General features: G+C 35.6%; 1 protein-coding gene across 1 annotated transcript in view; it reads right to left on the bottom strand.

Moving 5' to 3' along the window:
• The window catches only part of LOC149787827 (cytoskeleton-associated protein 5-like), a 279,152-nt gene that overhangs the window by 129,319 nt on the left and 132,652 nt on the right, over nt 1-17,181 (bottom strand). Inside the window, exons 29-31 of the mRNA XM_089974049.1 lie at nt 13,854-13,961; nt 11,664-11,813; nt 5,547-5,750 (exon numbers count right to left, since the gene is read on the bottom strand). Of these exons, the coding sequence (XP_089830175.1) occupies nt 5,547-5,750; nt 11,664-11,813; nt 13,854-13,961 (462 nt within the window). The remainder of the gene's footprint in view (nt 1-5,546; nt 5,751-11,663; nt 11,814-13,853; nt 13,962-17,181) is intronic.

Below are 17,181 nucleotides of genomic sequence, written 5' to 3' on the forward strand. Positions count from 1 at the left end.
GTTAAAAATGCCATGTCTAGAAGGACAATATAATGGGATGGACAGAGGTCTTACTTTTCCCAGTTCACTAGAAAGCCTGGGTGATCTCAAAGAGAAAAGAGATCTTCCTGCCTTGGGGTAGAATAGAACTTACCATGTTTCTGGAGATGTCCAGGTACACTGCCATCATTGTAGAGAATATCAATTGGAACAGGGTGACGCCGTAATCCATAATCTTGGTAAAAGCCCAAAGGTTGACATCAAGGCCAAAGGAAGAACTTGAAATTGATATACTGTGTTGCAATAAGCAATACAGAAAATGTTCTGCCATTAGGTGAATAGGGATGTGAAAAAATGCATCTGTCAGACTGAGACTGATCGCACATTTGTCCCATCAAATGGAGAGGCGAATTTAACTATGTCTCCATCTTGAATAGACTAAGGCGACTTCAGTTGATGATGGGTATCAACATGCTGTTTGTTTTCCGAAAAAGAAAACAGCCTTGAACAAAACTGCAGGGATTGTGGTCTTTGCACAAGCTCCACTGCCTGTTGTTTCTTTTCTGAATGACCAACTGTATTTCCTGTGTAGGAAGGCATCCTTCTGATCTGATGGTGCATCATTGAGGAGAGGGGACTGTTGATGAACGAAACTTGAAGCAGCTTCGAATGACCTGGATCACTCCCACCTCCTGTTTGAGGGAATAGGGAGATCCAGGTTTCTTACCACCTCTGTACAATTGCTTCTTAGGGACTGATATTGGTGCACGTGATTAAGAATATTCCCTGTCCTGAAGCTGTTTAGCATCCCTTCACACTGGTGGGGAATGAGTGGTTCCAAACAATCATGTGGAGGAGCAGATCCTGAACTGCCTGCCTCTGAACTTCCTCCATTATTCCTCCAAAGCAACACTGACCCGAACAGGGTCACCTCGAAAGGGAGGGTGTGGCAAGGTTTGAGAGACTTGGATTGCAGACATGTGACAAGTCAAATCAGGAATAAATTGAGTGATCCCATCAAAGTATTGTCCATGGTACAGTGAGCAGCCAAGGTTAATGACCCTAGCAATCCTGGCCATCACCTCCCAAGTGTGACTATTGCTGGGTGTATCTATTAAGTCTGAAAGGTGCCAATAAGGCAAATTCCAACAATGAAGAAGGTGAAACAACATCCCAAACAAGCCCGGATGGGCCAAGAACTCATTTATCTGCCTTATAAAACAGAAGAGTGAACATATGAACTGCTGCTATACTCTTGTCAAGTGTCCAGAGATCAGTACCGAAAACATGTCACCTTAAGTCTATCCAATTGGGGTAAATTTTGAAATACCCAACACTTGATAAATGTCCTTGATGGCGGCTTGAAAGCTAAACTTCAGTCTATTTCATGGTTGAATATGAGTATGATGTGAAAGACGGTGAATTTGAAAGAGTTCTGTTGCACTCACTGTGTGGCGAGGCCCAATCTGGGTCAACTTGTACCTCTTCTGAAGACACACCAGGTAACATGACTCAATTCCATCCCTATGAAAATGTCACTAGCTCTCCCTTGTGGACAAACAGTCAACATACAGAAGTCCAACACTGCCCGTTGGTTTTCCTAACATACTGTCAGCAAGAAGCTGGCAGTATAGCTATCAACCGTAATGGCCGATCCATGTTCCTGGCTGGACAGACAGATTTCACATTGAAATCTCCATCATACAAAAGGCATGTCATCGATGGTAAGGTTAGATGGGCAGATCTGTCACTAAGATCCCTGTAAATCATGGTTGGCCGAACAGATTCACGAAATGGTCCCCATGATGGAACAGCCATCCAGCCAGTGATGACACAGTTTTATGATGCATTAGATCCAATGGAACTGGTATAAACCCCATGCATCCTGACTTATAGGCTCGCAGACCATGAAAAGACAAGCAGGCGGAATTATGCCTCCTGGGCTGCCAAAAAATTGGCAAACACTCCCCTAATGAGTCAGAAATACAAACCAGTTGGCTGGTACATTTTCTCTAAAGATCTCCGATGCTGGATGGTTAGTGACAGCTGTACAGTCGGTGTTGGCTGGACATCTGGTAACTGTGCAGTGGTATAAGAAGGTGGGTCCAATTGATCCAATATGAACCCCATGTGTCTGGACTTAAAGGCCCAAAGGCCATGTCTGGACACACAGGAGCACTTACACACATGGGGCTGCCTAAAACTGGGAAATAATCCCCAATGAGTTGGTATCACCAACAATAAACTGATGGTTATCTAACTGGACTTATTCCATCTTTACTTCCCTTCAGTGCTGAATGGACTATTGTTTTGAACATACATTTCAAACATACATTTCATGCATTCAGTAAGCATTTCCCCTGAAATAACACAATAAGAGAAAACAAAGCATAGATTAGCAAATTGTAAGTCACTAACTAGTTAATAGCAAAGATTAGCAATTCTGTATGTGACTAACTAGCTAATACAGTAGCCCAGACCATGTATTACAGACCTGCAGCAAAATGATTACCCTACACAATAAATCCAAAAGGAACATTAGATGAGTAAATTAGAATGCTTAAACTGTCGGAGGATAAACTGCACAATGTTATCCAGTACAGCAGCAATACTAAAAGCATCAGGCAGTACCAAGGGGAGTTAATGGGAAAGAGTTATTGCCCTTCGTCTACTGAAACTGACAGAAAAAGGTGATTTTCACCTTTGAGAAGGTCTTTATTTGCGGGTAGCAGTCTAATATTCCTAATGTAATGTGACAGGTAGAACGTATTCAAAGGAGAAATAGTATAAATTATATCACAAAAATCATACAATGCTGACTTAATCAATCTGTAAAGTGGAGTTAAGTGACCATAAACTGGAAACCAAATAGGGATACAGATATAAAATACTTTAATCTCATACCTATCACATCACCATTTATGAACTGAACAAAGTCACAGAATGAAGCTTGAGTTAATTTTAGAAATCTTTTTTTGTAGTATAGCAGGCTTATAGAATTTTGGGGGGAGTTTAATCTAGTTAAACTGGTGACTGGAACTAATTGTGTGACCCTCTTAAGGATCAATGGAATATGGTGTCTTGTGATATGTGCCCTTATAGTAAGTGACTTAGACGAACATTTTAAATCATGATAAATATTTTCTCATTCTTTTATATAATTGACACTTTATACATGTAGGATATACCAATCTCATAAGTGCACTTACTGACAATACTGATAACATCATTATGCTTATGACATCATGAATGTCTGCAAAGTTTCTTGCACAGATCTGTTCACACTAACAGATGTCCTGATCATAATTTGAGCCCTCTGTCAAAACTGATACCTGGTCTAATATTAACAGTCTTGAAGAAGCTCAAAAAGCATGTGACTGGTCCTCTCTCAGCTCTGCCCCAATCTCCAGCAGTGCATAATTTTATTTCTGACACCATCTCATCTGTTACCCTGAGTGATCATAAATCCCCTTTATTTTACCTGTCAACAGTTAATTCACAACATCAATCTTGCAAGTATGACCTAACTCTATTCAGATGCTTGAATATTGTGCAACAGAGCATTCTCAAGCACTTAATTGACTGAGATGATCAGCCCAGCACATAGGAAAATAATGCTGGCAAGCTGCATCTTAACAGAAAAGGCCTTTGCCAGACCTGCCAGCCCTAAACACACCACTCTGGTGGCCTATTGGTTAGAATATCCACCTCGGATTCAGGAGGTCGGGGATTCAATCCCTGGCTGAGTCATACCAAAGACTTAAAAAAATGGTACTAACAGCTGCCTTGCTTGGCGCTCAGCATTAAGAGGTTAGTGTTAGGTCTGGTTGGCCTGGTGGCAGGATAATGTGATTGGTTAGGACATCATGCTACATGTCTGCAGCATGATGCCCCAGTGCTAGACATCACTATAAACTGCCACACTGCAGACATCTTTCAGATATGACTGAAAAACTGTTAAAGCTACATTAAAAATCCAAATCACGCACACGCACACACCTAAACAAGATCTTTTCAGTATGGCATTTTCGATCCATAAATTGGACCAGTTTTCAGAAAGGTATAAGAAAATAACATGTGTTGCTATTGTCAAGCTGGAAAACATACATTGAAAAGTCCAGAAGAGTGACTCAAAACTGATGCAGTGATGGGAAATTTAGCTCAAAAGTTTGTAAAGTTTACTTTAGAATTAATTACAGTTAGTACAGTTCCAAACCCTATGGAGCTCAATGGCTTCTTCATATCTCTCAACCTGGTGTAATCCTTACAAAAATGAAATTTCATGTGGGCAGCGCTGACAGCAACATCTTTTCTGCCATGTGACACTCAAATCAGCATATGATGTCCATTAAACGTAATCACTGCCCTTCCTGCTTTTTTCACCAATTATCTGAATATTCCCTTTTTTTCATCTGTACTATTAAAGCATTTTATGAGGTTTATAGTCCCTTCTGTCCTGACCTGTCACTTGCTGGACACCATTATAAAAATGATAAGCAAAAGCTTGATCATGCAGATGTTTTGAATCACAAAATATATGCAGTTTAAAGCATCTGAGGCACTCTGGAAATGTCAGTCTGGTCCCTGACAAATTCCACTGAATCTAATATGAAACTTGGATTTGAATCAAATAATGGACAAGCAAGTAGTTGCATTTTTAGTCTGTATTTTAAGTGTCATTTCCATAAGACTTATGGCAAAATCATAAGGGTTGACAGTGTTATTTTGCCCATATAAAATTAATTCTTTGAACCGCAGCATATATTTGTGAAAACTTTTTTTTGTGAAAAAAGATGGTGAAATCACAGATGCAAACAGCACTGCTTCAATTTTTGGTATTGAAAAGAAACATTTTACCAGTCTGTAAACAGTAAAATTTGTTAACATATTTCTTTATACTTCTAATAATGACAAAAAAAATTTAAAAAATAAAATAAAATGCTCAACATTTCTTTGCTATATCTGTATCAAGGCTTCACCATCCTTCTTTTTCAAACACTATTTCCAAGTGAGAAATTTGAGAAAATTATAATTCATCATATTCATTAATATGCGACTGGGAAATCCCAGCCTTAAGAGCAAGATTCATGGATAGGAACTTAGCAAAACCTTATTCCTTGCCCATGACTTCTGAACAAATAGTGGGTATTCCACATCAATGTGGCCCACAACTTCTGAACAGCAGTGGGTGTTTGACATCAATGTATATGACAGATTCCATTAATCTTACCATCTGAATTTGCAGGTGAAACAAATCAGTAACAATAAAACCAAATCCAGACCATTTTTCAAAACAGATTTATTTCATGGCATGCTGATTTTAAAATGTATTTGGATAACATGAATTTTTAGCACATATTTTACTAAGCAGTTTCAAAAACTTCTAAAGTATTTCTCATAAAGTGAAAGCTGTTCAAGTCAAAGAGATATGATAAAAATTGCCATCAGCAAAAGAGAATACTTGATGAAGACAGATCAACAACTTCAGTCAATATCAGCAAAAAATTATCAGACACTGTTGGACACATTCAGTCTTCAAAAGAAACTAAGTCAAAGGAAATTCTTACCTTAATAATGAGATAAGGCACAAATGAATTTGCTTCTAGATCTGTGAGATGATAATCAACTTCCGACAGCATAGTGAACATTCCCTGCAGGTATTCCAGTGCTTTATTCAGCATGCTGGGGTTAGTGTCAAAAAATCGTAGAGTGAACCACTTTAAGATCATGTCTAGGTTGCCCACTGTCTCGTCTTGGTGACTGGGAATACACTATAAAATATATTTGTATTTAAGAAACACTTTTCACCAATATTTCAGAAGATTATGTCATATATACAATTCTCAAACTTGATAAAAGATAGAGAGTTATTGTAAGACAGTTAAGAGGTCTATCTGAACCCACACTGGAAGAAAAGCTCTTTTTACACCAGTACCTTGCCAGGGGTCAGGCTCTGAAGGCACTATGACAACATGTAATTTTTCTCAACTTTGATGAGCACTGTAGAAAATCAAATCCACATCTTTTTCCAAAACTGGTTTCACATCATGCTTATGACTGCCGAGGGTATGCCTTTTCATTGTTGATGCTATCAAACTTTTTTATTTTATCATATGCTACTTTAGATGGCAAACAAACATGGAATCACGATGTAAGAATTCAGGTTTCCAATGGTTGATTTAGTGTACACATAAATTTTAAAGTATGTTCCTGCTGGTGAAGTTATTATGTCATCAGTTAAAACTTGTACAACAACAAGGCTTCAAATATGAGAGGACATGCTGGACAAAATCTAAGAGTATGTTGGGTCCAAAGCAATATTGGCATGGTCAAGACAGCTGCCCTGTTCCACAAATGGTCTGTTTTGGAAGCTGCATTCATTTCAGATGTAAGCCTCTGAAATGAACATTGCTCGAAGTAACTTTGCACTTTTCCCAGACAGATTGTCTCCAGCTAGCACAATACTTCCAACAGCCAGTACTGAGTTGCATTACATCTTTTAAACAAATGGGCACTGTGAAATAAAAAACTCTACCAAGCATATAAATTGCTTTTAAGAGAAAAATAGAAAAGCCACTTAAAATCTGAAGACTGTTTGTATGAGCATAGGAAATACTGGATAAAGAGAGAAAGTGATAGAGATCAAGAGAGAGATACACCACAAACTTAAAACCTATCAATACTGCTTTGATTACTAATCAAGTCACTGATTAAGTTTCGTTTATTTGCATATTGTATTACATGTATTTTGGCTGAGCACTGTGGTTTTTCTGTTTTCTTGTGAATTCATTTCCAAGCTATGTAAATTGTGTGAATTAGGATGATTGTTTTAAAAAAAGATATACCATTAGACACAGGACACTGTTGGGGACATGGTACCTGTATATCAACCATGCTGAGATCTGTTCAGGCACAACTGGGAATTCTATCAACAGTCTGGCTCAGTGTTGGTTAGTACACGTACTCAACTTGGGACTACATGAGTAGGTGATTCTTTGTATCAGATTACATCAACCATACATTTAACTTCATCTAGAAGAATTTATAACTCTCCTTCAATAATTCACAAGCATCTTGTCCATAATCATCAATCAGACGATAAGTGACAGTAACAGACTAGGAGGGAGACTAAAATTTGGTCAATACTAATACTTGGTGAGGTGGGGTGGGATGGGGGTTAGAAGAGTGAAGTTCAGTGCTGGCAACTTTTGTTGATATATTAGAATAATAATTTCCCTTGTCCTACACAAATATTTATATAATAGTCTAGTTTGCTCTTTTATGTCAAGCAACGCAAGTATATCATACAGTAATGAGGCAATCAGAGAAAACAGTATCAGACTCAGGCTGATCTGATGGCAGGAAATGAATTCACACCCTTCTGTTCACATGTCAAACATGCTAACTACTGAGTCACTGCACTTCCTACCTTCAATAGTCCCCTCTTATGACATCAGGCCAATTTTGTATCCCTGGGCCAATAAAGGTATAATATATTTCAATACGAGTCTATATTAGATCCAGTCATTTAAAGTTAACAAACTGAGTACAAGATTTTTAATATCAATCGAGTTCAGCACTCACATATTTGTGCATCAGTAAGGTCTGAGTTGCCCCATCTCTATATCAAAACATATATCATAAACATATACTAAAACTTCATGACTGCAATTTGGGGCCCCAAGTGGCCAAGTAGTCTAAAGCGTTCTCCATTACGGATCACTTCCATCTCACCTGTGTCTGCGCCGGTTCAAGTCTCGGATTCAGCCAATGTGGGTATGTGAGAAAGCTTGCCAGTAGCTTCTCGTGGATCGGTGGTTCTTTCCGGGGTTAATACTGGCCGCAATGTATAGCCTATCGTGTGCTGAAAAATGGCATTAAACCCCACAACAACAACAACATGACTGCAATTAAACACTGATGACCAAAGCCAAACCTATTTTTCACAGATCAATATCTCATTAAGTGATTTTAAATGTCATCAGATAAAACAATTTCATCTTTCACAACTGTCTCTTTTTTGCATGCTTCTGATCCAGTATTTACTATGTTCATAAAAACAACCATAAAAATATGAAGTGTCAATTTATATCAATATAATTTTATGGTTTATATCTGGAGTATATAATGCATTATTCTCTAGCATGGCTAAATGTGCATCTGTACTGACTTACTCTGCCTGATGGAAGTCTCATGCAAGCTGTGAAACAACCTGCCTGAAATTTCTTTATAAAAAAAATTATGTTTGTCCGGTAATATTTACCTCATCTTGATAATTTTTTTGGTCTTTTCTATGTACAACATAGACAATTTGCAGGGAGGAAGGAGGGTTTCATTGTAATGTTGACTGAGTAAGTATTCTCTGAGAAAAAGAATTAACTAAAATTTTCTTCTCAGCTACAAAGCCTGGTTGCATCATTAACACCAAAGAACCATCTGATCTGAACTGGAGATAGATGAGTCAATTGAAACGGCACATAACTTACTCCCCCTGTATGCCAAAGCAAAGGCTATCTGATAATATGTCTTCTATGATAGTAGCTTTAACAAAGTTCTTTTAAAAGGCTCAAAATTATTTGAATTGAGCTATGTCAAAAAACACAAGATTCCATTTTGGAAACCGTGAATTTGCTCTATTCAAGTCAAGATTGACTGGAAGGTCTTATATATCTTAATTATGACTGATATACCTAACACTATGATCCTTGAAAGTGTCAGAACTTATGCAGCGGTAGCCTTTGATAGCAACTGGGGTTAAATTTTTTCTCCTCGATCAAAAAAAAAATCAGCCATCTGTGGAACTAATGAACTGAAAAGGACATAACAAAGAAAAGCTTTTCCCTGCAGTGTATTTCTCAGCCCATGTATTTACCGCAAACACCACCTACCACAAACCATCTTTAAAAATATACTACCTCAATTTTATCTCATGAAATGAGGGTGGAGGAGTTAAAAATATTATGTACACACACACACACACAATAAAGTATTTAATATTACTCAAATGCACTCAAATAAATCTGAAAATCTCAAATGAATCTCAATATGTGCATATTTTTACAACAGTTTCCAGTATCAGTAAAATACATGGGTCACCAGGAAACAGTTTGTTTACAACTATTAGATGGTGTTTTCTTTCAACCATATGTCAATCAGCTGCATGTTAGGACAAATCCCAAAACGGTGGATAAAATATCAGATAGACTGCTCTACTCAAAACCTAGGAAAGTTTATTAGGAATTAAAACGAGATGTCTCTTTAAATGGACCACAGAACTTCTAACAAGTAAGGAACCCAATCTATAGAGAAGAATGTTAAAGAAAATAGCAACATAAACACTTTCTCAGAAAATATTGCTGATGAGCTATTAGAGATAATTGGTATGTGTCACACACAGACATTTGTAAAGTGAATAATACAGGACAGAAAAGGTGCTATCCATCATATTATACAACTACGTTCAAATAACAGACTTATAATATTTCAACAACAAAAAAAAACCCCTACAAAAAAAAACACTAAACAAACAATCTCACAACAACTGTATACAGAAACCAGAAAAGAACATTACTATCCCAAATTGCAGCAAAACTTGAGAACAACATCAGAAGTGTTGAAATAACACAACATAAGCATGTGTCATTTTGTACAGATGAAGAACCTACCTTGACCAGAGCTGTGTTGCCATGTAAATGAACCAAGAAGAAAAAAATCTCAATGAGGACTTATGGACAAACAATAATGAAGAATCAGTGAACAACTATCTAAAAAATACCCCCAAAACAGTGTCTGGATGCCAAGGCATAACCCTAGTTCAGTTATTATTTCAAGTAGTAGGCTTCCAGTTAGTAGATTTTAGATGTGCACACATGGTGAAAGCAATTAGTCCTACTGTTTGTACCAAAATTGTGCTGTATAATGCATCAACGGCATAATAAGGCATTGTTAAACTGAGGAGAAATTCAAAGAAAATTTCCTGAAATTCCTTAAGAATTCGAAAAACAGAATGCAAGACATAAGTGAAACAGTTTGAACCAATGGAAAATTCTGTTTCAAATGGTGCTAAGAACACTGCTCAAAAGCCAAACCAAGCAAAAAAAATGAGAAATGATAAAACAAAAGCAATTTGAATGAACTGATTTTGACTATTAAATTTAATGTATCTTTATTCTTTAATATGTTCCTTAATTTCATTTTCTTGCGATGCTGAACTTTAATATTTCAAAGAGGGAGAGTTACTGCCTTGTGTATTTATATGCACATCAAAGACATTTTATTAATTTCTTTCCTTCTCAGTGGAGTGTCGGTTAGTTTAGTTGTAGCTCCTCCGTATATAATTCATAATGATTCATTTATAAATCATCAAGAATGGCAGAGTATTTGTGTGTGTTTTGCCTAGGGATCAACTCTGACATGCAACTATTATGTGTGTGTGTATGTGTGTGTACCGATTTTAATCTTTTGTAAGGACAAGTTATTCAAATCTGTCTTGTTACAATTATTTTTTTTCACTTACTTTTAAATCAAATAAAAATGACATAATTTCTGGGCAGATGATCTGAAATTTTAGATTGAGATGGTAGATAAAAGGATTTAGTTCCCTTTGAACATTTCTGTGGTACTTTTATACAACTAGACAAGAACGCAAAACAAAATAAAAATCATTTGAATTAAACATCAATTTCAAAATGAAAATTGCTTGTAACTGGTCTTTTGATTTGGTGTAATATGCAGAAGTCTATCATATGACGACGAATTGTAATCAATATCCCGGTCTGAAATGCTCTATATAGAATGAATCTGTCCACATGATTTCAATTTCATTACTACATTTCAAGGGGAGGGGGCAAGCTTCTTTTTTAAAATTCTTAAAAATTTACATTAAATATATTTTTTTTAATTAAAAAAAGCAAATACTATATGTTGTGAAATACTGTTTAAATAACCAATCCATCCAACATGCAAGCTAAGTATGGAATTGCTAGGAAAAATTATAGACACTTAAATTAATAAGTATAAAGAAAACTGAAATCCAGTAAACATTTTTGTTAAAAATGATTATACAGCAAGCATCAGCACAATCAATTTTTGGGGAATAAAAACAATAACAATTATGAAAAAATGTTGGTTACTAAATAGTACCAACATTAGTAACCCAACTTCACTGACGCTGAGGTTACATCATAGCTAGTTACAAAAATGCACTGAAATATACTAAAGTACACTCAAATATAATCAAATAAAGATACTTATTTCAATTATCTAATGAATGTAATGGATGTTTTTTAATGATTATGAAATAATGTTGTTGTTGTAGTAGAGTTTAACGCCATTTTTCAGCACACGATAGGCTACACATGGCGGCCAGTATTAAAACGGTGGAGGAAGAACCCCACGCAGACAGAGGTGAGATGGCAGTGATCCGTAATGGAGAGCGCTTTAGACCACTCGATTCCCCAATTATGAAATAAAGAAATGCATTTATCATGACAACAGTTTACAACTGTAAATCAGACTCAGTGTAAAATTAACAATCTTATTTCAATCTTTCTTCACGTATTATAAGACAATTTTCACATTTTGTTTACTTACAACATATTTTCACAGATAAATTAGCATTATAATGCATCTTAAAGGTGGTTTGCAGTAAATACATGTATGGCCTGTATAAACACTGAATATACCTGCATAAGCTTCTCAATGGCTTTGATGTGAAATTTGAAATCTGTATGGAAAAGCTGATCCATCAAAGTCTTGTTGAAGTTCTTTTCCATCTGTAACTTTAGCTGCTCCACAAACTCTCCACGAGGCTCAACAAAGTTCCACTTAAGCACCTGCAAAATTTCAAACAATTAAAACGTACGCAATTCAACCAATATTTAATAATACGCTCCAATACAACACTGAAATTTAATCATGTATAGAAAAAATGCGTCTACTTTTCAATGATTTAAAAATTAACTTTGAGTTTTCTTGTATAAACAAGTTTCACTATACAAAATAATAATGCAATATGTAAAAGGGGAAAAAAGACCAAATTCCTGGAAAAGTTGAATAATGTTATGACAAGAGTCCTTTAAAGAGACTGATCATGTACTTGCCAAAAAAATCTCCTGGAACCCATGATAGCCATTTAAAGATATATTCTTAAATGCTGAGTTATTTAAACCATCTCAAATATTCTAGTGAAATTCCAACTTTGGGAACAAAACTTTCCTTAAGTTAACATTTTTACGAGATACCTGCAGATGAAGAACAAAATTCTTTATCATGGCCTTTGATCTTAAACAGTCAAACCTCACTATAACATGCTCTGTTGTAAAACAAACTCCGTCTTGGCATGGCTGCTATAAAAATTTTGCAATAATTTCACCAACTGATGAACTGTAAAGCTTAAGTGCAAAATAAATTTGATTTAATAATTTGGCAAGATGTGTTGTATTTATTAAGAAAAATATTACTGCTCCTTCTGAAAGCTATTAGCTCATAATTATCAAACCTGCAACAAAAAAAGTCATTAATTCTTCTTTGCATTTGACTACAGTGCATCTTGTGTACAATTGTTGCTCAGTCCAGGGTAAACATCTGGCATACACAACCAAACACCAAGCAATGTGGTGGTCAAAAATTTTACCTTCCTACTGCAGGGAAAACAACAGGACACCAATATCATCTCAACCAACCATCATAAACAGCAATGTCATAGTTGAAAGAAGTTTATCACCTGAATTGTCAGAAGCAGTTTTGATCAATTACCTCATACATGTACCCTCTCACCATTTTACCTCAGACCTGCACTATTTTCAGTTAGAACCACTTAAATATTGCAAGAAATCTTTTAATGAAAACCATTCGTTTATGCACCATTCATCCAGGAGTAGTGATTTTAAAAGTACTCAGATGGGAAGGGTGTTGGACATAGATAATCAAAAATTTTCATTTGAACCAGTAATGCATTGTTTAACTGTTTCAGTGAAACCTGTATCTATACAACTATCTGTTCATGAGAAATAGCCATATAAAGATTGTCAGGATGGCCGTCAAGGCAGCCATTTTGAAGGCTTATCAGTCTCATTTTAATACAGGAACAATTACATACTGCAACAAAGAAATACATTGTGAAAAAATCTCAGTATGGTAATATGTTCTCAAAATGTTGCTTGTACAAGATTCATCATTTTTGGAAGGTGACACTGGCATCAGTTTCATTCAGGACAAAATATGTAAAGAGTGTTTCAGTGACAATCATGTTTCTACATGGCCATCCCTTGAAGAAGACTACTGATAATAATATTTTCAAGCCTACCACCATGACCATCTTTCTAGAGGCTTGATCAGCATCTCACTTTTATTTAGGGTGTACCAGATATTACAAGAAGTCTTTTATTAAGAAACCCATGTCAGTATGACTATCCATTCATTAGCTACAAGATTTTCAAGATGTCCACCATAGGGGACATATTGGCTGTCAGATCAGCACCTTTCATTTAGGACTAAGTAAACATTTCAAAGAGGTATTTCAGCAAACATCATGTTGATACTGCCATCCATTTTAAAGTAAATTCCTTAAAAAACTAGACATCATAGAAAATCTTTCAATGAAAACTCCATGTCAATATGACTATCTCTTTAAAAAGAATAGTAATAATAAGATTTTTTAATAGCTCCCATATTGGACATCTAAAGGGCATCACTTTTATTTTGTATCAACTAGACCTTGGAATTTAATACATTTTTCAAGTTTGATGCCAATCCTTCCAGTAGTTTAAGAGTGGCAATAACAAACTTGTGCCAATGGTCGCTGGTTTAAAGGAAATAGCATAAGCTCTTCCAGTTCATGACCAGTAGAGTTAAGATAAATAATACATGCTTACCTTCATGTTCTTTTCATCTTTGAATCTCTGTTCCTTGGAAATAGTCAGTGTCATAGGTGGACTGGTATCCTCTTCCTCTTTCTTCCTTTTACTACTGGGTGCAGGAGCCTGCAAAAGAATAACGGTGGCAGACTGACTTCAAACATTTCACCAATCTTGAAAAATGTGTATATTTCTAGTCTTATTAGTCTTTCAAAACACTCAACATAACCTCGTGGGATCGAAAAGGTCATAGGATCAAGTTCCATCCTGTCTTGCATGTAAACCAGCTGCACATGGGTACCAATATCAAGGGGGTGGGGTATGTACACTTATTTTCACATCATGAACACTAAAGCCAACCGTCATCATCTTGAACAAAATTCAAGATCAAAATGCTTTCTGTTAATCTGGTTAAAGTCTGCTGATGATTGATTTTCACGAAAAAGTTAAAAGAAGCTTTTTAAAAGTTTGAAATAGCTGTATCTAATGACTGATTGGCATCATTTGCACACAAATAAAAGGCAATGATGCCAGAATGCTAACTCAAATTTGGTCAAATTCCATTCAGTGGTTTTCAGACTCTCTTTAAACTTTTAGTAACAGGGGCCATATTTGATATTGTTTACATCATTTGTACAATTTTGAATATCTTATGTCCTTATGGCCAAATCTGATTAAATTCTGATGAACATCTTTACAGCATTGCAGTAAAATTAAAAATTGGTTTTAAACCAGGCACAATAGTAGCCATCTAGCAGGTAGCAAGGAGACATAATCTGTAAGAGTTGCTTCCCTTTGTGTATGTGTGTGTGTGGTGGGGGCTGTATTTTGAGGTAGCAAAGAAAGTTATCCTAATGTAATATTATCAGGTTATGTACTTGATGGACAAATGCATGTCCATGTAAATATGGTGACATTTCCATTTTTTATCCCTTAATAAGTGTTCATAACAATGGATGATAGAGCTTGACAGCACATCAAACTATTTCCATGAGGATGAAAAATCCAGCAGAAGCCTTCATTTTCTCAAGGCTAGTGCCTATCAATGACGGCTCACCTTAGTGCCTGTCAATGACGGCTCACCTTCATGCTGCTGGGCTGTATACCTATTAGTCTGGTCTCCTAGTAAATGGAAGTAGTCCTTATCAAACAGCAAATGAAAATAATCCATTGGTGTGGCATCATCTAACAGAGTGGTTGATCCATTGAGTTCAAACATCCTGTCTCTACAGCAATAGCAGCTGATGACTAAAGGTCACTGGAATAGCTGACTGAATGTCCAGCCTGCTCATTTCAGGGGCTGTCTTCCACTCTTCTTCCACTTTGTCTGATGTAATTCAACATCATTAGAGCATTAAAATCTATATCACTGTCCACTTCACTCCCTTCCAAATCAGAATCTGGCACCACTTCACTATCAAAGCATGATACATTTAACTCACTCAAGCTGACAAATTCTGCTTTCAAGAAATATAATATCTTCTAGCACTTGTGCTCATTACCATAGCTCAACTGACTCACTGTGTATGTCAGACATCTCATTTTGAAAGGACAAATAACAAAAACACTTTGTGAAATATGTAAGTAATAACTTTTGATATGAATAAATACATTAATTAAGCCAAGTAAGATCATTAAAAACTCTAGAAAACATGCTTTTGTAATGGTGATTGAAATGTACTTCAAAATTCATTGGTAATGCAAGGAAATGCGAATAATTTCAAGCTATGAAGATATAATAACATCAAATTTTTTGTTTAATTTCATTGTTAGTAATAAAATTAGTAATAAAATATTACCATAGCTATTCACTGACAATGAACTGAAGCATTAAAGTTGATATACAAATGAACAAGACCCATCATTCCAACTGAATCGGTATATAGCCAGGAACAAAAATGGTGTCTTGTATGCCATTTGAGATGTCAAAATGTTGGGAAATTTCTACAGGGTACCTGTCAGTCTTATTGATTGATTACCCAGGTAACCAATCAAAGGGACATTGTATCAAATGTGAACCTGAACTGCTTTGTTGTAGATTCACACATGCCAACCCACAAGAGAGGTATAAGTGTAATTATTACTAATATAAGTGGCTAAAAAACAGAATCTGAGCATAAAAAGGGCAATCTATATATTACATGCCATAATTACAGAAAACTGTATGAAAAACTTACATTTAATTTTGCTACATACCTGGATCTGCAGTTAACTTTTTTGCCACAAATTGGCTAAATTCATGTAGAATAGTAATTAGTACAAGAGTACAGACACAAAAGAAAATGATAAATTATTGATGTATAACACTCACTTCAACTAGTCTACATGTCTGCAGTAACATTCGCAAATAATCAAGTCCACAAATGGTAACTGTTGTATTATCCTCAACTTGCCATGGTTCATCCCTTAACAACATTCTGGTGCAACACGTTTTTAAGTTTAACAAAATCTCTCTCCTCTAACATTTTTCAGTTATATAACATCCATCAGTCACATTGATACATCCATATTTTTAAAAAAAATTATATCTGGTGCCATTTATTTTTAATTTAGAATGGTCCACTATGTATGTAGTATCAAAACAGAATGAATCTAGGACAAGTGGTTTCACATTCAAGAAACACATCTGTTTTCTTGGAACTGTTTCATGCAAAATTCATGTAAAAATTACCACATTTGTACATGTGAATATTTATTAGATTTTTTTTCTCCATATTATTAAATAACAAAGATTTTTTCTCTTATATTTAAATATTTCAGTGAAAAATTTAATTCTGTAGTTGTCCATTTTGTTCCTTTTTTCCTAACATGGTATAAGAAGTGCATGTACCGGTAACAAAGATTTTGTGTGACCTTTGCCATGACAAAAATATCTATCTTGGGTTTCCCGCTAATAAAAAGGGACCAGTAAACAAAGATAAACAGCAGCCCTGACTTGAACAGCTAACATTTGCCAAGTCCACAAACTTAAGGCAACAATAGCATTAGATAAACTGGACATTTCTATTGCGATTTCATTTATGTGAATTAAAATATGTCAAATATTTCTTAATCAGTACTTACTGCCACTGTTGATGAAAGGTACTTACCCAGTTAATGTCATCAGGATATCAAGAGCATTTTAAAAAAATGAAGCACGTACCATGTACAGGTAAGAAGTTAGGACAGTCAAGCTTGAAATAATAGCATTGATTTTTAAATAGGTTGTGTAAGACAGGATTGTATTACTGTATTATTATATAGTACATGTCTGACAAGTAAATTGTAAGCAACCATACGAGTCCCTATGATGATGAATAAGTGTGCACACGAAATGGTCCTCGAACTGTAATATTGTGTCTTGATC

This window comes from Sinohyriopsis cumingii, chromosome 11 (genome assembly GCF_028554795.1).
Source record: "Sinohyriopsis cumingii isolate HCF-2022 chromosome 11, ASM2855479v2, whole genome shotgun sequence".
In the NCBI taxonomy this organism is placed as follows: domain Eukaryota; kingdom Metazoa; phylum Mollusca; class Bivalvia; order Unionida; family Unionidae; genus Sinohyriopsis; species Sinohyriopsis cumingii.